Genomic DNA, 26,647 nt, shown 5'->3' with positions numbered 1-26,647 from the left:
GAGAAGTGGTTTTCCCAAATACTTGTTTCTTGGACCAATAGTTTCTACTTCTACTTGAATATTTGTACCTCTACTTGAGTATATTTTGAAATTATATAGTACCCTTATTCGAGGAGAATTTTATCTACACTTCCTACATGTATTTGACATGTTAAAATTCCAGACATCAATTGTTGTCTTGTTTTTTCCCCTTTGCTTTGAGCCATAGTAACCATAGTAGCCATAGTTTTTTTTTTTTTTTGCAGTGCATTATTTTCCCCCGTACTAATACGAGGCTTACATTATTGATGAAGCTGCTGCTCTGTCGTCTCCTCCCCTCCATCGGTCACAGGACCAGGAGCAAAGAGGCCGGGGGGGTTAAGGCTGGACGGGGGGAGAGCGAGAGGGGTGGACAGTGAGTGAGGGAAAAGGGACCTTGCAAATACGTGGTTAATGAAACTAAGGATAGAAAGATACAAATGAGTAAAATTACTTTGTACATTTAAAGGTTGATTTGAGATCATTTGAGATCAGTGGAGTTTTTTGATAAGGGTAAGGACGGCAGCTGCCATGGAAACTCTGTACACAGGGTCATTCCAGAGAGAAATGCAACTGATTATGAGAACTAATGTCATAGGAAAAAATCTGAGCACAAAATATAATTAAAATGTCTGAAATGTATCCTTGAAGTTAGAGATAGACCGATATGTCAACAGGCCAATATATGCACTTTTTTAGCATTTCAGTTAAAACACAGGCCAGTATTTTGTTTGAGCCTCAAGCGTTACATAAAGTGCTTTGAGTGCCTCGAAGGTGGAAAAGCACTATATAATTAATTAAAAATATGACCATTTAGTATTTGCCACTTAAGTGCGGAGAGGAGACTGCACAAAATGTGACTACAATGCTTTCTAATTCAGTTTGTAGTAAAGCAAGGTGGTGGATGAGTCTGTAGCAAATTCAAATATATAATATTTGGGAATCATAATCTGCCCTTTTTATCTCCCTCAAAATATCGGCAGAGCTTATCGGTCATTAGTGGATCTGGATTGTAAACAATTGGTATCAGCATAGGCTATGAAAAAACCCATATCAGTTGATTTCTACTAAAAATACTACTACTACAATCTATTTATAGCAATCAAACTATAAGGAATTACAGAAAGGTCTATGGAACTTTTTCCCTGCATTTTAAAGCCAGATTTTCTAATATAGTCTAATATATCATGTGAATATACAAAAATGGCAACTGAATATCAATTTTTTTTGTAAAATCTGAAATTATAGCATTCAATCCTTTTATTGCAATTTGCCATTTCAGTTCTTATGTTTTTAAACTATGCATTCAGCACCATATGTTAAAATCCACAACTCAAATATTTAGAGTAGAGATTTTCCATTTCCAGTTTCCAGAACTTGCCCAGATGCCAGTTAATCACAGTCTCCGAGAACGCTTGGATGGATTGATGTATTGACTTCTGGATGAATGGGTGAGTGGCTGGTTAAACAGTTGAATGAATGGAGCCTGCCGAGGGGGTACTGCCAGCCTGTGTGCCCCAGGAAGCCAGACAGACTGAGGCACTGTTTACTGAGCATGGAGCTGCCCATATGCTCCCACTACTGTATGGCTGTAAACACACACGGTATTTTTTGTAATTCAAATTTTTTCTTTCTTTTAAATAAAAATAAGAATAAATATTTGCACTTTGACAGAATTGGATATGCATAGTTAGTGATTTGACTGAGTGAATGCATGTGCAAAGGTCAAAAGGTCAATTAGAAATCAGCCATTCTGGAACAAGACCAAGACCAAACCAGATGGATCCACTAAGCATTTTCTTCATCCAAATCCATCCAAAAGAGGTCTCAACAAGAAACCATTGAAGATCACAATGATAGTACAGCATTGCCAGCAGTCTGATCCAGAGTTTTGCATATTAATTTTATCCCTCCATCACAGTGTAAGGAATGAAATAGATGAATATGTGATACAAAATGGTGAAATAAGTGACGTTATTTATTTTGATGGGGAAGCTAGTCAAACCTGTGTATATTCATTTTTAAGATGTATTTAGCCCAAATCCCACCCTCCATTATTATTAACATACCTAGAAAAACATGCATTCTGACTGTGAGTGGGGTTGCCTCTCCACAGATCTGGCCTGTAATTTGGTCTGGTTTGGTTTCCATGGAGATAGAAAGTAGTTCAATACCATACTGTGAAACATTCCAGACAAAGCATAAATGTTTCCATGGAGAAGCACATTTGAAGGCCCCTCCACCAGAAAAGTTACACAATGCACCTTTCAAGAGCACCTAAATTGCAGTACGAAAACAAGTATCTGTGCTTTTTATTTCATAAAGCACATATTTAGGTTGCCCAATCTGTGCACTTTCATCTGTCTAAATTTGGAAAGCTCACCCACTAATATTTTATGATGATCTCCTGTAACACGCCTGTGCCAGAGTTTTAATGAGGAAAAAGCAAAAACTAAAAGTCCCATTTAAGAGCTGCGGCAGAGATCTCACTGCTCACATCAATGATTTACTGATTCTGGAGAAACTAGTCCACTCTGCGCAGGCCATAGCACCCTGGAAATACAAAATTATATTTCCTTTTAGTGGTGCATTCTACTGTAACGTAGGCATCATCAAAGTAAGTCATCAAAAGACTTATACTATTGCATTCTTTGTTCATTTGTTCAAAGAAAATGAAAAATGAGATGGATAGTGTCTAATGTTTTTTGTCAGTGCTTGCTTGCAGCCCTAGTTACATTTAATTTGTAATTTTAATAATGCAATTCAAGTGGTTACAAGCAATGTAAATGCGGAGGACACATCTAGCATAATAAAAAGGCTTAAGATTTGAAATACTACAACTGTCTATGCTACTCTCACCACTCAACAGCAAAGTGTAAATATAAGTGCATATTCTTCATGACACAATTTATCAACACATTACATATTAAAAATAAATAATAATACAATAGTTTTATTGTTTTTTTATGTATTTATTTTTATTTTTGACTATCTATTTTAGATTATTTTAGATATTGTGTAACTTTTCTGGTGCAGGGTCAGTTGCCTTCTTGTTTCAGTGGATGTCATTGCTCTGCCTGGAATGTTATACAGTGTGACATTAAACAGCTCTGCCTTACATTTATTAAATTACAGGTGGTTTTATATATTCAAAAATACCTTGAAAAAACATGCATTCTGACTGTGAGCAGTGTTTCCCCTCCACTGATCTGACCTGTCACTTGGTCTGGTTTGGTCTCCATGAAGATAGTAAGGTTTAATATCATACTGTGAAACATTCAGAGCAATAACATCTCCATGGAGAAAAGCATTTGATGGAGCCTCCACCACAAACGTTACACAATTTTCCTTTAACTTCTTGTTTCTGCTGTTGACCTGTAACATTTTTATAATGTAAACAAAACAATTAGTCAACAAATACACATTTTGGTTGACTAAGACACCACTGACTGATTCAAGGATTCAAACAACTGAAGAACTACAGCCCTAATTCACAAAGTCCAGACCTCCCAGTTGAGCATCACTAAACTTGTCATATCAACAATAAGATTCCTGTGTTGTTTAGAAAGCAAATTTACATAATAATATAAGTTTTCTCAAAGAAAACAAACAAATGAAAACAAACATACATTTTACAAGCTCATTAATGTTTACGATGTAGTACGTGGGCCACAGAACAGCTCAATGAGCAATTACCCAATCACTCAAGCTGCTGAATTGCTTGTAGTTCAGAGTTACTTGCTGTTTCGAAGTGGCTAAACTTGCCAACTCCAGCAAGCCTGTAATGACTGTTGTTTCTCTTAAGCACCATGCTAACTGCTAGCCTAAGCTGTTCTGTGCTGCTAAAAAGTGTGTATTTCTCCCACCATCTATTGATAGTCTACCCGGGGCCAGAACTGAGGTGGTGACATTTTTTTTGTTTTTTTTCTAGCACTTCCTGTCTAGACTCTGATAGAGGAGAGGGGTGGCTGCTGACGAGTCCCTTTCACAATATGGGCCAAAGCACAACATCGCTATGGAAACTGCACCGTCGGCAAAATGCTGTTAGGTATAGCTCATCCACTAAGCAACAACAAAGACTTTAAGTATCGCCGTACATTAAAGTAATAGCTGTGTGGTTTCATAGCCATATGCTAATGCTATTGATTTGAACAATGAAAGCACATATTTTCTATGGCAGTTATTTAGTTCTTGAAATTATAGAGGCTATATTGGTGTGAAAGCGACTCAGCACACTGCAAAGTTTGCATTAAGTGCTGCTATGATACTTTGAAAAGGAGGAAAAAACACTATTAAAGTTTCTGAAGTCCTTTGGTTAGAACTTTGATATCTTAGGATCTCATGATTTACTTCCTTTTAGCAAGATGTTTTAGTAGAATTTAACCAAGCTATCTGTCTCTGGAGTTTACTTTTAGAATTCCATGGAAGTATTTGATTAATAGTTCAGTGGTTAAATCAAAATGTAAATATAGTAGAGTGAAATAAATATAGTGTTAAAGATACCATCAGTAATTAGACCGGCTGATCTGGCCATCTGGTATCTCACAGAACACCACTTGATGCTATCTACATTACTGCTGTTTAATATTGTGGCAGCTTTGGCCAGAACAGAACAGACAGAAGAAGACCAGAGGTCAGGTGAGGGGAGGGGGAGTGAAGTTTCACATCTGCCATCTACTGTCTACGGTTAAAAAAAAAAACATATACGTACAAAAACACTGATATCAATTGTAAATACTATTCATAAAGTGTTTTGAATTACCTGTTTAATACATTGTGTAGGCTCACTACACACACATACACTAATGTCTAATTATGTAGTTGTATGCCTGTTTCAATGCCCCAGCCTTCCCTTGTGTAAGTGCTTGAGAGTCTCACCAAAGTCGGCCAGCTTGAGCTCTCCAGTGTCGCTGATGAGCAGGTTCTGAGGCTTGAGGTCTCTGTGAAGGATGTACCTCTGGTGGATGTAGGACAGACCGCGCAGTAACTGGAACAGGAAGAGCTGCGGGACAACAAAACAAGAGTCATTATATTGATTCACATGAATATAACACGGCGCGGTAAGTAAATAAGGTGTATGTCTGTCTGCATGGGGAGGGGGTATAGAGGAGGTATGGATAGTCTCATTTCACATGCATTTAAAGACAGCATACAAATGGTACTTCAAGAACTACTACCTCTGTTATAAATACAGATGTAGCCATGTAGGCATAGTGGAAATGTTGCTGCAGCTAAACTTGAATTTCCCTTTGGGATCAATAAAGTATTAATCTGTCTATCTATCTAAAAATGCATTATGTAACTGTGCCTGGAGTGCTTCGTGATATTACATTGAACTTATCTATAATGTATTTATTCAAATCAAAAAACTTTGATTGACTTTAGCAACTTCAATCAACATGTATTCCTTCTCTGAGCTGTGATAGACTTAAAAGCCATACTGTGGAGCATTCAAGGCCAAGAAAGGACATCTCCTTGGCTTTATCCAATCATATTATATAATTTTGGGCTCTTCATTCCTTTACTAATACAATTCCTACTACTACAACTATAGTTTGACTGCAAAATTCTACTTCTGTTGTTACTTTTACTGTTATTAGACTATTATAGTACTTTTATTATTGGCATTTGGATTTTCCTTTTCATACTAAAGAACTACCAATTACTACCAATTCTAAAATTGTCCTGTACAGTGTCCTTGGGTGTTTATAAATAAAATGTATTATTATTAATGCTTTTACTACTCTTTCCATTTCAACACAACTACTACTAGTAGTAGGATCACTATAATACTGAAATAAAAAAATGACTTCTAGAGAGGACATGACCTATGCTCTCAGCTCTAATATACAAAATACTAAGTCAATAAAGTTAGATTAAATATATATTTTAAAAAGTCAATAAAGTTAATAATGACTATTTTGAAACTGCAAAGAATGGGGCAGTTATAAAAGCACTCATAAACCATCATGAACAATATTTACAAATGATACATCATCTCTTCACAACAGCACGCAGTAAAATCAATAGAACCCCTTCAGTCTGAGGGATAGCTGTCATTACTCGCTGTTTGCACTATTGAGCAGGTTTCAAAAAATGTGACAAGAGCCATCTGGTTCTCTCGGCCCAACTCCTCTCCGAACGCTTCATTGACTGCTCCCAGTGAATTAAACTCCAGTTGACCCCTCGTGGTTCGAACCTGGGCTCCTAATATTTCTCCTGTAATAGGTGCAGGGGTTGTGTATAGTGAAAGTGCGGAGGTGTGGCAGATGTAATCAAAAGGAACATATGGAGGAGCTGGTGGAGGTGCTTCCTGGTTTTTCATCCGAGCGGCCAGAAATCGATTAGTCCTACAGTAGCGTGACATGAAACAGGAAAGGAGGGAGAGGAGCCAGGGGAATAAATAAAGAAAATCAGAATGATTTGTTACAATCAGATGAAGAAACACTATCAACAGGATTTATGGACTTTATGTAGTCTTATGTATCGTGCTGTATCAGAGTATGATTATGATTAAAGGTCTGGCACTAAGGACTGTTCAGTGGACTGTTCAACTTTTTAATGCCACAGTTATAAATTAATTGTGGTTCCAAGGAAATAGAAAGTTAAAACCATACTTTATGAGACAGATAAGTGTTATACTGTGGAAGATTACAGCCAAAGAAACAACACTTCCATGGAAGTAGGTAGGAGATCTTAAAAATAAGAGTCAGGTTTGTGGAGATGCAAGCATGCTTGAAGTATGCATGTTTTTTAAGCTTTTCAGTGCAATAAAAACATCCAATAAGTAAAAAAAAAAAGTGGGTTATATACATTCTATAGACATTTGCATTTGATGACATTTTCAACATATTTTTCATTATTTTTACGCAAACATATTTGAACCAACTATCGTCATTTACTTGGGAATGGCCATATATGAAGACTTGAACCATACAGTTATTCACAGTTTGCAAAAAAATAGTACATGAGATTTCAATTCATAACCTGCAATTTCTGCCCACGTCAATAGGATTTAACACAGCATTGTATCTGGTCATATGGCAGCAGTGAAAATGTTATAGTTTGCTCTTTTCCCACAATTAAAGCAGAAGAGTGTTTTTATGAAGAGAGTTAAGGTCGTAGGTCTTCCTCAGGGAAATACAGTTCTGCAGGTGATTCTGTGAAGCAGATCAATACTAATCTCTGGCTTGTTAAATATAATGCTGGCCTCCAGCTGTTAGCTTAGTTAGCCATTATACAGAGTGACACAGGGGGGTGTGGTGAGGGCTGGCACAGAGCAAAGCACACAACCAAGAGCTAATGCAGCTAGAGACAATAGTTACGGTTTTAATTTGCAGTGTTTAATGTAACTGTACAAAATAGTTTACTACACCAATCACTGTTAGAATTAAGACATTAATAACATTTACTAACAACATTAAAATTGGACTAGTCTAAATGATGGATATAATGCAGCTCTTTACCCACTTTGTAATGTAAGGACTTTCTGGGGTAAATGGTAGTATATGATTAAAAATTGGCCTCAAGTTTGGATTCCCCGATGTTTCATCATGAGATACAAATTGTGAATCCTTGTGTTAATTTTAAGTTAGTATAATATCTTGTGTTTTAAATGAGGAAGATGTACTTCCAATATTGGCCTGGCTCCTATTTAAAGTATACATTTTTAATATAAGACAGGATTGGACAATTATAATCAAAGATCTACACAGTGGTTTGCCCCAGGCCTCTCCGCTGCCATTTTCTTTTCATCATAAAAATTTGAAGAAATGTTTAAACCTAACTTTCTGAAGTTAAATCTCACATCTAAAACTTTTCTCTACTAATTTTAATACTACTGCAATACCATAGTCATTCAGAGAAGGTCTAAAAAGGCAGAATGCACTTTTGCTGACAAATCAGATGAATAAAATGAATGTAAAGTGCAGTTAATTATATCAGAGCCCAAATTACATTCTGAGGACGCACTTCCTCTGAGCGCCTGCAGAGATCACCACGCTCAGGCATCTACACAAACATGAATTTATGCATGTGGCAAACTGCTCTTCTGCTGCTCGAGCCAAAAGACTGGGCAAATTATACCGTCTCTGTGGTCAGATCTACATTTTGCTACCAATCTGCCAAATGAGCTTTCTTGTTTCAGTTAATAGGAAAAAAGAAAACATGCATTAGAGAGATGTTTCTAAAGTCCTTAATGGTCTTGCCTCTCCCTTTTTGACTGAACTCCTGTCTGTCCACAGCTCAAATAGGTCAAACAACCAACTTCTACTGGAAGTCCCCAGAGTCAGACTTAAACTCTGGGGTGATCAGGGTTTCAGGGTGTCAACTCTGAAACCCTGCCCCCTGATATGCCACTATCATGGACTCAAAACGTATCTATTCAGACTGGCGTTTAACACTAACACCAATGCAGTGACACTTTGTACAGTTTGTTTTATTTCATTATTTAATATTCTGCATGGCTCTATATTGTGTTTATTTTGATGTAAATCACTTTGGTCACCTAATGAGCTGTAAAGGGCTCAATAGATAAATAATGATTGATTGATCAAAAGTACAAAACATGAGTGGTTAACAAAGTTAGCAAAAATTGTACTATGCATAGACGCAATGAGGTACTGGGTTTGTCAAAATACTCAATTTGTCTATAAGGAAAAAGCTCCAAGCTCGATACAGATTTCAATACCACAATGACAACAAACTATTTTTTTTTTTAATAGAACAATATAATGTAATTTTTAAGACAAAATAACCACATTGTCCTATTTATGTAATATTTTCCAGGATCAATACATTTTCAAAGTCACTAATTTTAAAATATACAATTTCATAAAGCAACATGAACCAATCCTTAAAGGTTGTATGGAGGATTTTTTTTTTGTTTCAAATTGTCAATGATAGCATTATAGAGATGCAGTAGCCTTGTAATTATGATGACCAAAAAAAAGAGAATAAAAATTAATCAACTCTGGACGTGGTGGGGCCAGCTAAACATTTGCCAATAGATAACAACACTGCCTCGTTATCTGTTAGCTGACAGGCTGTCAATCAATCTCCCTACGTTTCTAGCGTAACTGACTTGCCTGCGCGCTGCCGTTACGTGGTTTACGTACGCCTGTCACGCAGTCCACAGACGCAAGACGCACAGATGCTGTTTACTCCACCAACGCAACAGTTCTTAGCGGCTTTTTTTGACCTATATCTTCCTCGCAGTTAGCACAAAGTTTGTTGCAATGGCAGACAAGAATCCAGGAGCAGTTAGCCGCAAAAGAAAGTCCGTCTTTGAGGTCGCTGAAAGAAGAAGACAAGGGGAAAAGCAGCGAAGCCAAACTAAGGTGATTCTTATAGATTCATTCCAGCGATGGCGCGACTGAAGCAGACGCAGGGTCTAAAGACTGACGCACTGGTCGCCAAATTACTCCTGGACAGGTCACTTCTGCTTATTATGAAAACGTACTTTATTTCCAAGAGCTAGACAAACGTTTTTCAGGACACGAAAGCGATATCCTATGTCTGAAAACGTAATTTTCAAGGCAAAGAAAGAGTCCGCTTGCTGCTGCGTGTTGTAGCTAGTTCATTCGCACTGAATCTCCGCGCACCCTTCTCTGCACCCCTTTCCTGCTCCTCTCCCCGCTGCCCGATCCGCTCTTCCCCCTGCTCCTCACTTCTCCGGGCACGGAATCTCCGCGCACCGCTCCCCTCTCCTCTCTCCTCTCTCTCCTCTCCCTGCTCCGCTCTTCTCCCTGCTCCTCACTTCTCGTCCGCGAACGAAATGTCCGCGCACCCCCTCCCCCCGCTCCTCACTTCTCCGCCTTGCCTAACCAACACTGTAGTTAGTTGTTTACAAGTCATGTGCAGCGCACCGGCTGTAAACAAACCTGTTTTCTGGCGTAAGGAGGAGGCGGGAGGAGGCGTTTCTACGTAGGGAGCTGTAGGGGAGGGGGGGTGGTTTCACGCATGCGCAACATTTGAAAAAGGACAAACAGTCGCTGGATTTCTCGTTCCTTGGAAAATCCTCTATACAACCTTTAACTACAACTACAAGCAATACACAACCAATATTTAAGTAGCCCAGTACTACTGGCAAAAGACTATTAAAGTCACTCAAGGCTATGATGCCCCTGCCACGTGACCACCCAGCAGGATATTATTTGCTTGTAGTCATTCATAGAATTTATCCCCAAATTTGGTACAAATCCAATAATGTTGATGTTTGATGTGTAGTAATTAAACCTTCAGCACGATTGGACGAAGCATGTATGTGTAAAAAATTATGTAATAATTTTTTTGGGAAGTCTTTGTGCCCCTGCTGGCCAGTGGTGATAAATGCACCATGTCCATAATGTTTCTGTTTTGTTTGTTTTTTTGTTTTTTTGTCGAGCCAGGTTAAAATGTTATTACCTCATCAATAACATACCTGAAGTTGTGTTTTGTTTCATTCTCACGTTTGAGTAATGCTGCATTATTAGACTGTCTACATCACCCAAGCTCAAAATGCTCTGTTCCACCTTCTGATGTTATTTAGTGGTAGTTTTCAAGTTAAGAGCTAACTTTTACCTTTAGTTCAGAAGAGATGGGCAATTCCAAGACTTAACGGTCCCACATGATTCTAGTGAAGGTGTATGGAGTTTAAAAACACAGAGCAGCACTTCCTATATTACCACGTGACATCACAAGGTAAAACAGAATGTTTTCTGTTTAAGTGAAGAACTCAGCTTAAATATGCAGGATTTGTCTGTTAAACATGTGTGAATGAAACAAAACACAACTCCAGGTATGTTTGTGATAAGGAAACAACATTATAACATAGATCAGAAAATAGAGTAATATGGGCTCTCTAATATGAACTCTCTTTCCAATAGTGGGAATTTCGTTACGCATGTACAGTACCGTATCATATTAGGCTTAAAACATATGCTCCAATGGAAACACTATACAAGTTTTCCAGCTCCTGCATACATTTTGGTTGTGATTTGGCATTGCTCCCCGCAGATCTGTCAGTCAACAAAACAACGATGCATGAATGTAGCTGTAGCTTTTTTTTTTTTTTTTTGACTGAACCAGTGGAAATCAACCAATTAAGCTGATTCAGTTTCTGTGGCGTCCAATCAGAGAAGAGCTGCCTGCCATACAAACGCAACAGGTCAAGATGTTAGCATTCTTACGCTATTCGTGCAAGAGAGACACCGCAGTGCATCACATTAGCATTCGAAGTGTGTGTTTACTCATGTATATCAAACGGCGCACTGGGGGAAAAAAAAAGAAAGAAAAAATGAAAGAAAAAATGACTTGTTGGGAGCTGTAATAAAAATGAAATCTCTCTTACGCCATTCACGCCACTCTTCAATTCCACCATCAAACTGTTTTTCATCTGCGCGATAACATTTGCATTTTAATATGTGAGAATGAGGGCAGACACAAGAGGCTGGGCACAAAAGCTGTCATTGAGGGTTTGGGAATAATAACAATAATAACAGTAATGCCAGTGGGTTTCTGTGCAGGAGATTTTCTGGTTAAACAAATGGAACTGACAGTTGTGTATTTACACGCTAGCAGTTTAATTCAAATTATTGCTTCTAATTTATCTTAATTGTAGTTTCACACCTGGATAAGGAATAGATATTGATGTATGAATCTGATTTCCTCTTGATTCAGAATGAAGCATTAATCACCACTGGTATGTTTATACTGCACGGCCAATATTTAGTTTCAAGCCTGTCTTAGATAAAGCATAACTAAAGCAGAATTATGACTGTGGCTAAGATATGTCATAGAGCATATTTTTTCTGGCTATCAACACTTTTTACCAGCTTTCTAGATTACATGTTTATTAACTATCTCTTGTTCAGAAAGTCAATGTATTATCAAATGTGGATGTAAACAAAAAGAAAGTATCCAACTGAAGTGGGGTTGAAGACATCACAATTGAATCAAATCATAATTTGAGTTGGCACAGTTATCAAATTGCAAAAGCCGTAATTATTTATTTTAGATAGTATAATGCGCTCTGTAAATAACAAAATATCTGTCTTTTTATAAAAAAAAACATTAGAGATTGACCAATATGTTTTGTTTAGTTTTTTCTGATGACGATAGCAGATAAACTCTGCCAATATTTTTGAGCTGATATTTTGGATCAGCCTATTTTCCCCAAATTCTGGAATTTACTACAAACTCCCCCCAAGACCCTTTTTTTTTTTTTTTTTTTTTTTTAACCACAAACCTATAATAAGGCTGTGGTGTCACATTTGTGCAGCTACTGTATCTCTTCGTATACAAGTGTTCATATAAATATTTGTGTGTATTTTTTTAGACAGCAGATTGACCAAAACAAAATATCTGCGCTTGCTTTAAGGCCATTAGCCAATGCACTAAAATGTCCAAATATCGGCCAGATACACTGACCAACCGATATATCAGTTTAGCTCTAGAAAACATATTGCTGTAAGTGTTCTAAAATGGATGGGAGTCATACTTTAGTCTTCTGTAAATGTTAATGTTCCTAGAGTTGTTTACAATGTACACTCTCAAAAGAATCCTACTTTTTAAACATATATCATAATTCTAATCGTAATCACAAAACTAAGACAAATTGCAAATAGTTTTTTTTTTTTTTTTTCAAAATGGTTCAGGCCAAAATTGAACCTTGCTAAAACTCTGTGTTTGGCATGTGCTCAGACAAGCCTAGTCAACTGTATTAAGTGTGAATGAGCTGCCCAGCTATGTAAATGAACATGCAATTCTACACCTCAGAGTGCTACCAGTTACCAGAAAAAAAATGAGAAAAAGAGAAAACTCCAAGATCATAGAGGAAAGATTAACTCTACTCCCAGCTTCAAAGGTATTACACACTAAAATACCTAGAGGTCATATCCTTGGCCAGCTACTCGGAATCCCAAATCACATTCACAGATAACTAATGAAAACTTGGTACTATAATGAATCCAGCCAAATTTTAATTTTCTTTTTTGCTTCCGGCACTGGTCCATATAACAGACATTACAACTCATTTAACCAGCTGATGAGCACTCCCTTAGATGAGCTAAAAGATTGGTGGCATCATTTTTTTTTTTCCCACAATCACTCTCCCATGATCAGAATAACAACTGTATCAGACGCGATGCCATTGGTGGTTTCGCTACTGCAGTCTTGGACCCGCTCCCAAGCGCTACCACCACACACTTGTACTTTTGACTTTTCGCAATAAATCCTTTCAAGTGTGCGGTTGTTTGTAGTGCAGGTGAATTGAGTCCTCGAATAGTTGGATTTACTCCAGTGGGTAAGATTATATAAAGGGAAAAGGCAATGCTCGGTGGTTGTTGAAACAGGGCTACCCATCATCCTAATGGCCATAAACAGATACACAGGACATATAGAGAGATATAAGGGAAAGTGCTTTAGAGCTACGCATCGGCTACTTCTGCTGGAAATAAGGTTCAGATGCATTAATAACGGGGATGTGTTTGGAAAAGGGCTGGAGTTGTTGCCACCATAAGTCCATATTTTATCTTAAAGAGCTTGTTAAGGCTGTTTCAAAGAGGCGATGCAGGGTGTAAGAGGAACTATAGGGACATTTATGGCTCTGGGTGTACTGCCAGATACTACAAACTTTGGGAAAGTCAAGTACAAGGTCTACTGCAGACTTTTCCAATGTGTAAGCATGGATAAATGTAGAATTTTTGTCACTTTAAAGGTGCATTGTGTAACTTTTCTGGTGGAGGGTCCATCAAATGCTTTTCTCCATGGAGATGTTATTGCTTTGTCTTGAATGTTTAACAGTATGGATTAAAGTATTTGGATTCTATCTTCACTGAGACCAAACCAGACCAAGTTGCAGGTCAGATCTGTGGAGAGGCGACCCCGCTCACAGTCAGAATGCATGTTTTTCTAAGTATTTTTAAGCTGGTGTGGGTATATCTATATTTGTATACACGACCAGTGAAAAGTAGGGACACACTCTCTCAATGTTTTTTTTTTTCTTTTTTTCTTACTACTTTCTTTATTTTAAATACATACAGAAGACTTTAAATTTATCAAGTCAGATATATGGAATTATTTAGTAAGGAAAAATGTTAAATAATTCTATTAAATATTTCTGGATAGAACAAAGGGTGGCTAATTTGAGGATTTGGTTATAAAATATTAAAAAGAGACAATCAAAAATGAATGTAGAGTTAATATTAAATGGAATAAGCTATACAGACAACCAGATTTGTTTTGTTTCAATCCACGCACATGAAATCTTCTGCTATGAAAATTATACTCTATACAAACACACCTTTAATTGCTATTCGAAGTAGTATTCTATTTACACAGCACAGCATGCATATAAAATCACAAATAAGGGACAGTGCCAGTTTACATGACCACAAATACACTTAACCTGCTCCAATTAATCCAAACACTAAATGATATGTCAGATGTTAATGTATCCAAATGTGATGTGGTGGCCAGTATGTTTGTGTATAGGATAGTGCTCTTATTATGATTCATTATTATTGCATATAAGTAGCATAAATAAAGAATGTGATGTTAGTTAAATCAACCATCAGCATAATCTGTCATCTCTGGAGTCCCCCCTCACCCATTAACTGTTATCCATCATACGTGCACCAATAAGCAGTAAGCAATTTCTCTGTGATTAAACCCTTACTGCCATTAGACCCCAGCTCTCTATCAAGGTAAGCTTTGTGGAAAAAAATCGTGTGAATTTTAAGGTTCGTGTGTAATATTTCAATGGAAAATATTGCAGTTGTGTGTAAGCAAAATTCATTGTGCGGAAAGGTATGAGGCGATGAATCACGGTGACAGCATCGCGACGGGGGTTTGTGTAGTTTGTCCAGGAGCAAAACAAAGCGAAACAAGTGCGCAGGAGAAGAAGAAGAAGAAGGATAGCGTGTCCTGATGTAATGTTAATGAGACACGGTAAGAACAGGCTGCACAGAGAGAGTGGAGACAGCACGCAGAAGGGGACAAGATGACGACAAAATGGCTTCATCAGGCAATGCACAATATTTTAACCTGGCTAAAACAATGTATTAAACATGACTGAGTTTACTGTCAAAATGTTGGTTTTCATCCACCCCCTATATACACCCGAAAACAAGAAAATGAATAACAAGTTAATTAAGCATTTGGAACGACATGAAGTGAAGTGAAATGAGGGGGCAGGGCCTTTCAGTTCTGTAGTTTTAAACAGGAAGTCAATGGATCAATTTCTATTACTGAGTCATTTTAGATCAATAATGCAGTTTACAATGAAAATATTAATAAAAATAGCAGTTTACCAAGCTGTCATACAGATAGAGGTGTATGTTGTTGTATAAGTTAATAGAGAGAGATTGACTGATATGGGTTTTTTCATGGAAAAAATGTCGATATGACTGATATATGAGAGCGATTTAGACTATTTTACTAATGATTTAATTTGAATTTACAATCAATACAATCATCCACAACCTTGTTTTACTACAAATTAGAGGAAAGAGCTGTTTTGCAGTACTTTGGACTAAAGTGTTCAAATTCAGCTTTATGCATATTTAGGCAGCTGGTTGGGGCAAACTAAATATCGGCCACTGCTGGAGATTTAAAGTCGATAGCCGCTATGCTAAAAACTGCAAATATTGATCCTATATATCAGCCAACCAATATATCAGTCCAAGTGAACATGCCTCAGTAGCGGTTGTTAATGTTTTTCATGTAGATAAATCAAAATGTTTGAACTCCAACACTATGACAATAAATGACAAAGCAAAAAACATCATTATAATTTATAATAACTTTTTAATTACTTTTTTGTCCTTTGAAGACATTTCTTTTTAAACAGGCAAATTGAAGTATTTGGCATTGGCATACCTCAAATGATGCTAAAAAGAAATATTCTAAAAGTGACAATTTTTTTGATGACAGGATACATTCAAAAACACAAACATTTGGGGTTCTTGGCCAAATCAATGAAACGCTGATTTGCAGAAATAAGTGAAAGTGATGGAGGCGGTGATGTAGAGAGAGAGGATGAGTTAAATGGAGTGAGAATGGCCGACCATCTGGCAGCGGGCGCAGAAATAACTGTCCCATTAGACATCTGTACTGCACTGTTCTTAATGGGCCACAGCCAAAGACACTGGTGCAAATGGGGAGAATGGGAGAATACTGGTGAGCTGGCTACACCACAGAAAACTAGATGGGCAGAACCAAATGGTGTTTGGAACTTGTTCTAATGGGAAGCTCTATGGGACAACAGGGCCATGGAAGTACATAATATGAGAATGGGATTGCTGTCGGTGAAATAGGAGTGGTCGATATGGCAAAAAGATAGAGGCTAGATCCAATTTTGATTTTATTACAATTCATGTTCAAATACCTCAATTATCAAAGGGTAAAAGTCTATCATAATTTGATATGTAAATGAAAGTATACAGTAGGAACGAAGTGTGTGCCTCTGCTGTGCTGCTTCTATCCACCATATTCTGCCCCGCCCACTTTTGTCTCTAAATGCTCCAAAACCATTCTTTTTTATAATGGCACTTCTGGTTAAACAGGAATCCCCTTTAAACAATCTTTATCGTCTGTGTTGAACTTATTTGTTGTCAAGATCGGCAGCCACAAACAAATAATACAATCCGAAAGATGATGGCGGTGCCCAGGGCAACTTTCGGAATAAGGTGGATACTTGAGCCACACATAAAAGTAATCTTTTAATTTGAATTACATTATGAAAAACATTTGTTTCTGGAAAAAAAAAAAAAAAATTGGTAAATGGTTTAATGGCACTTCAAAGGCTTTTAGGGCTGTAAAGTGCTTTCAGAGCACTCTACAGCAAGCAGCCATCAGACACACATTCACACACCATGTATGCAGACACTGGGGGCAAGGTAGATCGAGTGTATTCATCTGTAGGAGCTGTAATCACACCGCCAACTGTGGGTCAGCGGATCTGACCACTCAACCACTGACGTTTATGTCAAGAGCGGGATTCGAACCACCATCCTTCAGATCATTTTTTTTTTTGTGAGAGATGGAGTCATAAATAATAGTAATCACAAATAAAATGTATCTTTAGTATTGAATGTGAACATAAGTGAAAACACTGACCCCTCACCAGCACAGAGCCCTGCTGTATCACCTGTCCATAATGATGACAAGAAGCCCCCAGTGCTATCAGCGACTTCCCGTAATGTCATTAAAGCAGCAGAGACCTGCTGGTCCTGGGCTGGTCCCTGGCTGATCCTGGGCTGGTGGAGTGGTTTGTCGTGGGTGTCAGTTTTCTATTGATTTATGGAGATGTCAAAGAGGCCCGTCCCTTCAGCTGACTACATATAATCTAATCACAGAGCACTCCAACTGCAGCCGCACCATGAGCTCATGCTTCAAAACAGCTTACAGCGGCTAAAATCTGCTAGCACAACACAAGCTACAAAAGTTATGTGGATATTGTACAAGAGTATGTAAGCATATACTTTAACTAAAACTTTAACTTATCACTGCTCTGATCCCTGTTTTGTGAAATATCAGCAGCAACAATTGCATAGCAAGTTCAGTATCACTCACCCTCACATTAATAATAAAATTAAGTTACAAACAGGGCCGAATCAAAACTCAGGACAGTAATAAATGTTTGCAATTTACAAACTGAAATAAAATTCTTGTTAAACCTTAATTCTTTAAGCGTTACATGCATTAAAACACTGATCGTATAGGCTTCCATGTACAAGTTCAGTAATGACATTAGCAGTGAGTGCTTGAGTGTGTCTCTAAATCTTAATTTGATCTAGCACTGGAGGAGGCACTAATAGCTTTAATGCAGCTAATTAGTAATTAGGAGGATGGCCGGGGGACGGAGCACCCCCACACATCACAAAACTGTGTTAGGAGACATCACCCATCCCACGCAGACTCCTATCAGTCAGGAATCTGACCAAGAAAGGCCTTTTCCATGGCTGGCTCTTTGAAATAAAATGTGTCTTGCTTTGTAGGCAGTGCAATTACGTTATGTGAATTATACACACATGTATTCTATGATGTGCTGCTGTAGCTCTGAACTCAGGAAGTGTCCCGGTATGAAAGAATATACTGTCATAATCAATCATATTGCAGAAGAACTGGTATAACCCATTCTTAAGCCAAAGCCCAATGCAGTATAAAATGAAAAGAAGACTCTTTCTTAAGCACTAATGCTGCCTTTTTTAAATTATTATTATGAGACATCAACCTTGGACTTGCACAGCTGGCCATAACCCTATAGTATAATGTATATAGACTCAAAGTGTTGAATCTCACAAATACCTTGATAAACCTAAATCATGACGACCAGCTCCTTCAGAGTCTCCAAAGTCATTACTGTGGACGTGCACTTGCCAGCTGCCAGCCCATTAAACCTGTGTAACACTAACATCATATTACACCTCAATATACATCTTATCTGCATCTCCCTTCTCAGATCAGTGACTGCATATGGAGCTTACAGTAATTAAAGCTAGAATCTAAATGAGCCTTGTAAACTGTGGACTGAGTCAGTTTACACAAGCCTGCATACTTTATTATGGAGTAAAACACAATTGTAAGTAACTACAGATTATATACGGTACGCCGGATATGACAACAATAATTCTTTATGTAGAGCTGTGGGCATCTTTCTAAAGCACCCAAACAAATGATTATTAGTTTTCATTGCAACATTTGCATTATATTTCATTATATGCAGGGTGGGACATAAATTGTTTATTGTGTATTTTCTGTTGCAATATATCACTCTTGAAAATGTGTACTTGTGACGGGCCTAGCAGTATTAAATTCAGAGGAGAAAACTCAAATGAAGCACACCATATATATATTACTGCAATACATAGCAATTATGTGAATATCATCCCACCAGTTTTTAGGGTTTTTTTTCTGTGTGGAAATTAGTGCAATTAAAATGGATTTGCATACAGTATTACAATGTTGTTTCCTCATCACAAAGAGACCTGGAGTTGTGTTTCGTTTCATTCACACATGTTTAACACACACCTGCATATTTAGGTTGACACTGGGTTCCACCTTGGGATGTCATGTGGTAAAACAGGAGGTGCTTCACTGTTTTTAAACTTCATACACTTTCACTAGAATTATTTGAATGATTTCAGCCAAGTACTTGTCAGTCAGTACAGAACAAAAGGTAAAAGGAGCTGTTAACTGATTTATGTTCCATTAGATGTCATGGCAAGGTGGAACAGAGTTTTCTGAGCTTCAAAGATGTAAACAGGCCAGTAATAAAGGGTTACTCAAACATGTATGAATGAAACAAAACACAACTCTGGATATGTTTTTGATGAAATAACAACATCATAACATGGTTTAAAGTTCGCGAGAGTCTAAATATAACACCTTTAAGAAGATTGTGCTATCTAGTTTTGTTTAAAGAAATAAAAATGAGAACATTTCACACTATAAATGAAATCCTTCTCATACTATTGAAAAGATGGTTACCTAGTTAATCTTAGTGTAGCTGCACAGACTCTCCAGTCCCAGCGCCTTAGCTCGAGGGCACAAAGTCAGCGGGATTTGTGCAACACCTCGCACAACAAACCCAACATTAATCCCAAATTATTCATACCAGGCTCAGAGTTGCAGGAAAGATGTGTAACTTATGTAAATCACAGCGAAAAGGTACCAGGATGTTACATAAGAGATACATCTTGAGCTGTTGCCTCTGCTATCGGCGCAATGTCCGCCCCCTCTCAGACCCCCCCATCATCGGCTTTGTGGCCTCATTCACTCCATCACCGCTACCTGCTCACTACTCAAGGCTCTGTACCACAAACAAGATGCAAACACAGGGAACTGTGCATTAAACGCAGATAGTTGTGTTAGCTATGGTTGGATAAATGCAATTGAATGAGAAAATGCAATCTTTAGAATATTTTCTATTGCAATCCAACGTAACATAGACCTGTCACTATAATTACTATATCAACTTATCAATGTTCAATATATGAAAGATGGAACAGTAATTTTTAGGGGCCATTGTTAATTGTGAATACTTATACATTGCACAAGTGGGAAAATATTGGTTGTTTTTCTGTACTTTGATAACATTTGAGCAATAGATGGTCGATTAATAATTTCTATGACTCATTATAGACACAAACTGACTACTTAAAGGTGCACTATGTAACTTTTTGGTTGGGTGCTATTTGAAATGTTCCACAATATGACATTAAACAGCTCTGCCTTTCATTTATTCAATTACAGGTGGTTTTATCGCTCGAAAATACCTAAAAACAACGGCATTCTGACTGTGAGCGGGTTTGCCTCTCCACAGATCTGACCAGTAATTTGGCCTGATTTTGTCTCCCAGATGATAGAAAGCTTTAGTGCCATACTGTGCAATATTCCAGACAAAGCAATACCATGTCCAGGAAGAAAAGCATTTGAAGATCCCTCCCCCAGAAAAGTTACGCAATGCACCTTTAAGTGTTGCATTCTGTTATGTATTTATTGCCGCTCATATGGTTTAACAATATTGTACATTTAGAATACTTTTTTTAGCATAATTCTTCACAATTTGTAACCGTTACAGGCATAGTGTAACGTCAGATTTTCTTATTATAATGCACTAGGGTGGGATATCTGACAGAAAATCCAAGAAAAAACTTAATTGCTATTTATATTTATGTATTCAAGTCAAATCTCATAAAATAATTCCCTCAAACCAAACTAGCTTCATAAATTGCTCTCATGCATAGTAATGTCCTATTTACATATTTACAAACATTAGTGCACTTGAGATGGATTAAAATCTATATGAGGTTTGGGTAAGAAGTCTATAAAGCTATGTCACACAAGCTAAGGAAGGGTGTAGTTTTGGTAAATGGATAGAAATGTGTTAGTTCAGTGATTCTCAATATCCAACAGGTACACAAAATATTTCATTCATTCACACTTGGTCTGGTTTTGTCTTGTTTAGGTCAAGTTGGGTTTTTTGTGTGGTTCTGTTCTTGTTCTGTTTTAATCTTGGTCTAGTCCAGGTTTAGGTCCAGATTTATTTCCAGTTTAGTCCCAGTACTGACGACTGTGCAGATGTGAACACACCCGAAGTCTTCATGCAACTTATGTTATGTTAAATGAATGTGCATATTTCAAATAAATAATAGATACTCTAAAAATCTAAATTATTTGCTTTGGACCAACATAAAATACTTAAATGGAAAAAGGTGGCATAATAATTCAAATGGGCCAACATCTCAGTTACAAATACAAACAATTCCTTTGCAGAAACAGATAATAAAAAAATAAAAAAAAATCAGCCTGTAGTTTATTCTTTGTATCAAATCAATCAATTCAGGTAAAGTAAAAAAATATTCCACTTCTTTTTGATGAAATCCTTGATACTTTTTCATAATTTTTCAAAATGGAGAATTCTATTTGTGCAAATTAACACTTAAAAGGACATGAGTAAAGGTGAGTTTGAAGGCACCCAAACACTAAACCAGAGCGTGCTGTAGAGTTCTTACCTTGACATTGTCCGGGTGCAGACCTCCAGGGTGCTTATCCATGTACTGACACAGATCTGTGTGCTGTAAGAAACACAAATTCAACCTTATTTATACAGTAGTAACAAAATGTAGTGTTATATTTAGATGATAAAGTCTATATAACTAACAAAAATCCAGAAACGTTTGCTTGACAAATAAACGTATGTAGTTGGTGAGATGAATGTGTTTGTATATGTAAATAAATACAACATTTTCTTCAAGTTCTTAGATATATGGAGTCTGTGCCAAATTGAAATGGAAATCAATGCACAGTAAAGGCAGATGAAAGAAAAAAAAAATACTACAACGAATGATGGAGAGCATATTTAAATAAATCAAAACCCCAGTTCTAAGACAATTCCAGGATTTGTGGAGGTTTAGAGAAAGTGAAGACAAATGTTTGATGTCTGTCTGTTTGAGCTGTGCGTTAACAGAGCGTGTCTTTGCTCAGTGTGGGGGCATTAAGCTCTATTACAGAGGCTTTGGGCGATCGCGGACCAGATTTGACAAGAGTTTGGGGCTGTCCTGGACTGACTGTCGGTAAAAAAGATTGAATGATAATGAGCACAGCAACTTCTTTTGCGGTGTCAGTGTAATACATACTTTATAATGTAATGATGTCATCTTTTAGCAATTCAAGCTTCTCTGGATTGCTCAAAATGAAAAATGATAATAATAAAAACACATTTTCACCTGGAGTTATGTTACCATGAAGAGATTACATCATTCTTTTGCTTATTTGTTAAGGTCCTGTTTTGTTTTCTATCATAGCATATGTGTTGATTCACACCTGAGTTCACACCTAAGTTGGGCTGTGATTCTCTTTAAATTGTTAAATTGTGATTGGACAAAACAGCCTTTCCATGTTGCTGTATTGTTAAAAATATTTCACAGGGAACATGAAAATATTTGCCTCTTTTAGTTATTTATGACTCAGTACTCAGATCCACTAACTTTTTTGGTCCTTGGGCAAGATGCTTAACCTGTCTCTACAGTGTCTGTTTATGAATGTGTAAATGAGTGGTTCTCTGTGTTTTGATTGCAGATTAGAGGTATAAAAAGCCAACATTATGATATCAAAGGCATCATTATTAGATGTAATAACAAAATCATATCAAAGATTCCCAGACATCTCCATAACCCCTCTCCAGCACCTCCAGGACAACAGTGTGCACCCCTGTTTCCAAAAACATCCTGTTACATTACTATTCATAGACTATCTGCTCTGAAGTCTTCGGGGGTATTCTGGTAAATGTTGCGAGTTGTGAGTTGACTTATTTCTGTCCGTATTTGTATGAAATTGGAGCCTGTCTTGGCCTGGAGCTCCGTGTCTGGACTAATCTCACGAGTTTAGTCCTTCCTCCACTGCCCTTCACCTTCGCTTGTGAGCAGACTGAAGATGGAGGCGATTCTGAAAATACAATGATATTTACAATGTCCCTCAGCCGGATCCTATCTGCTGAATAATTCAAAGTCATGAAGCAGCATAGATGTGTCTGTCCATCCTAATCTAAACCCTGTGCCCTTGGTTTTACTGCCTCTGTTGTCACCATAGTGATACATTTTAGTGTGTCTCCCCATAGACCCACTGACTGTCACTCATGATTAGGGGAACAGGCAAACAATAGGCTGATTGTTCCAGTTGACAAGCGTTTTGAATGAGATCCACACAAGATGATGGCTCCACGCACTGACAAATTCAAAACTCATTTACATATCGGGAAATCTAATAAGGAAAAACAACCAGCAGAGGGTGGTCAATGTCTATGTGAAGTAGTTTTTTTATAGAAGAAGAAGAAGAACAACAACAACAACAACAAAAAAGGAAAAGAAGAAGAAAAAATAGGAAAAATAAAAAAGGAAAGAAGAAAAAGAAGAAGAAGGTTTATTGTCCCCATAGAGGTCATTGTTAGATTTATTAAACTCAGGGGATTTCTAGGTTGACATTAAGACCACCACAAATAAGACCGTCAGGGAAAAGGCCGTTATGTTCTGTGGTAATTGGCAACATCCTGTATCTGACCTGACCCATGAAACATGTCCTTTAGTGAACTTGATGTTGTGTTATGGACATTTTACAATGCAAGCGCTTCATGAATAAATTGGAAATTATTGTAATTGTATCAAATTGTAACAAATCTGTGCTGTTTTTCAGACCTTTATGCTGTTTTTTCTCCTTTTTTACATTTTTCTAAGCAGCCATGTTTGTTTTTATGCAAAGGGACCTGTCTTCTCTGATTGGTTCATTTGCCTGTCAATCATGCCCTCTGAAATTAGAGAAACAGGATAAAGCTCCAGATCCAATCGTCTTTGTTAAGAAAAATGAAACAGAATTGTAATGACAATAGATTACATTTATGTTTTCTTGTTTACTGAAAAAAAGGACATTTGAGTAATATTGCTCTACTATTTGCAAAAGGGAGCATAAAAGGGCTCACCAATCCTAGTGTAAGAAAACTGGATGGACGATTAGCCTGTTTTGAGTGCTAGTAAATGTAGAACACCCCCAGCGTGACTGAAAGTATCAGTAGAACATACCTGATCACACTGTGGAGAGTAAGTAATGAATAAATGAAAACGCATTAATTGTTACAAGACATCTTTCAAGTACCAACCCATTTAACCCAACCTGCGCATGTCTGATCTCCTCATGTTTGAACACAACGTCCCAGTCCTTCCTCCTCCTCCTCACATATGAAGACTACATGTACCAGACTGAGAGCCGCTTCATTACTGATGCAGAGCTGAGTCAGACATCTCAGATCAGGATTTGGCCTCGATCAGCGTTTTGAGATCCACACTTGACCTGAATATAAAGTGACCATCAAAGAGAGCTCACATGAAGCTTGAGATGAGAAGGTGCATTGCTCACAGCAGGAGGGGAGACATGGGTTTATGGGTTTAGATATGTTTACACAAAGTTTGAAGGTACACTGGCGAGGAGAAACTTGAAGTACTGTGGATTGGTGGTTTTCATAAGTGTCATGGTGTAGTCTTTTTTTAATTTTAAATGAGAATTTGTTCTTTTTTGTTAAGATTGTTGGACATGGCAATATATAGTATGTTCGTATTTGGCTTTACACACAGTACAACGTGTAACTGAACATATCTTTCTTGCATTTATTCTAATAAGAACAGACCTTGAAAATGTTTGAGCAAGGTTACCTCTCCACAGATCTGACTAGTAACTTTGTCTGGTGGTGTTATCTGCCTGTCACTTGCCTAGAACAGAACCTCACTGCTATAGTAACATCCGTTTCCCCAATACCAAGATTTCAAAGTGTGAAGTGTAACACAAAAGATAAAATTACTTTTTAAATAAACTAGACATTACCTGGATGATAAGGGCTGTTATATAACATAAGACAGTGAGATCAACAAAACATGAGTTTTAATCTTTTATATAATTTTAATTGTTTGAGTTTGCCCTTGAGAAGGTGACCCCTACTACAATAAAATATGTCATTTCCTGTCAGCTGCATTGCCATGGTGACATTTATGGAAACAAACTAAAAGTGTGTCCTTCCAATAAAGTGTCCCGTCTGCCTCCAGCTCTGTCCCCTCCAGCGCTGGCACTGACTGTTCTTCAATGGAAAGAAACTTATTCCACTTTACAGCAGGTTGAGAGCCTAAAATGCCCAGTAAACAGAAGAATGCCAGTGAAAATATTTTCAGCTCAGGTGTAGCTATGGACTTCCAAACTCTAACACCAAACCAAATGAGGTCAACTATATACAGTGAAATTACACCTTCTTATAGCCAGTTTTATCCCTCTAACTAAAATATTCACAATAAGATAGTTCTTCTGCTAAGATAGCCTAAGCCTGGGTCAAGATCCAGAGAAGAGTCAAAGATGGGTTAAATGCAGATGGCAAAATTTCCCAAATTTAGGGTCAGTATGGTATTCCTTAAACATTTATCACTGCTGTGCCAAATAATGATATTTTTAAAGATTCTCCATAGATTCACCATTATTTATGTATTTGTTGAACCAGTTATTATCTTACCTGGCTAGCCAGAAGCACATGCTTTGAAAAAAACTTTACAGAAATGAGTGAATCTGGAGCTGTATGCTGTCTCCCTGATTTCATAGGGGTTGATTGACAGGAATGGCTGCTTATGAAAAGAGAAAACAACAACAACAGGTAACATAAAGGACTAAGAAACTGCAAGGATTTTCTCAGAATCAATCGAAGCACCAAACTATTACGTATATAACTTAGGGGTGTCAAATTATCGCGTTAATTGCGATTAATTAATTACAGTCATATTTAGCGCGTTATGTTTTTTAATCGCGTTAATCTCATTTTTAATCTCTAACTTTACTGTTTCTGTATGCGAGTTGCTTTATTATAAAACCTGTTTTTATGTGTTGTTGGGACAACAACACACACACACACAAAAAAAAAACACATTTATAAATTTTTTTATTTCGGTAATTCCACTCATTGCCGGAAACCCACATAAAACGCACGCAGTAAGAGCGATGTAAACGTCATGTTAACGCTGGCGGCGTCAGTCGCACAATTGAAGAGGTCGAAGAGCCAGTAGAACAGAGTCAGCAGTGCACAGGTAAAAACGCATTCGTGTCTTGGAAATTATTCTCCCGACGTGAAATATAAAAGAAAATAACTAATATAATATCGCCTACAACTTAAATGTCAATGGTGAAAACAACCTGCATAGGCTCATGATGTCTGCACTACTGTCCTATACACAAACACACACAAACACAAACACACACCTTCATCATCGTCATTAACCTGAGAACGCGCGGACCACGTTTCCTTCCGTAGTTACTGCGCGGACACCGACGTGCTCCCGTGAGCCGCGTGTGGATCGTGTTTTCTCACGTACGCGGCGTAAACCGCGCTTCCTCCTGTGCGCCTCTAAACCAGAACTAACACCAAGACTAAAACCAGGACTAATCCAGTCCAGGACTAAACTAGGACTAAACCAGAACTAAAACCAGAAATAAAACCAGGTCTAAACCAGGACTAAACCAGAACTAAACCAGAACTAAAACCAGGTCTAAACCAGGACTAAACCAGAACTAAAACCAGAACTAAAACCAGAACTAAAACCAAGACTAAACCAGGACTAAACCAGGA

At 37.5% G+C, this 26,647-nt stretch overlaps 1 protein-coding gene across 1 annotated transcript in view; it reads right to left on the bottom strand.

Annotated features, from left to right (window-relative positions):
- cdk14 (cyclin-dependent kinase 14) overlaps positions 1-26,647 on the bottom strand; it is a 241,898-nt gene that overhangs the window by 121,106 nt on the left and 94,145 nt on the right. Inside the window, exons 7-8 of the mRNA XM_055163590.1 lie at positions 21,516-21,578; positions 4,897-5,020 (exon numbers count right to left, since the gene is read on the bottom strand). Coding sequence (XP_055019565.1) covers positions 4,897-5,020; positions 21,516-21,578 — 187 coding nt within the window. The remainder of the gene's footprint in view (positions 1-4,896; positions 5,021-21,515; positions 21,579-26,647) is intronic.

The sequence above is a fragment of the Boleophthalmus pectinirostris genome, unplaced genomic scaffold (assembly GCF_026225935.1).
Source record: "Boleophthalmus pectinirostris isolate CB_2022bp ecotype Guang Dong unplaced genomic scaffold, ASM2622593v1 HiC_scaffold_6, whole genome shotgun sequence".
Classification (NCBI taxonomy): domain Eukaryota; kingdom Metazoa; phylum Chordata; class Actinopteri; order Gobiiformes; family Gobiidae; genus Boleophthalmus; species Boleophthalmus pectinirostris.
The sequence above is the reverse complement of the archived record's forward strand: the minus strand, read 5'-3'. Positions and strand labels throughout refer to the sequence as shown.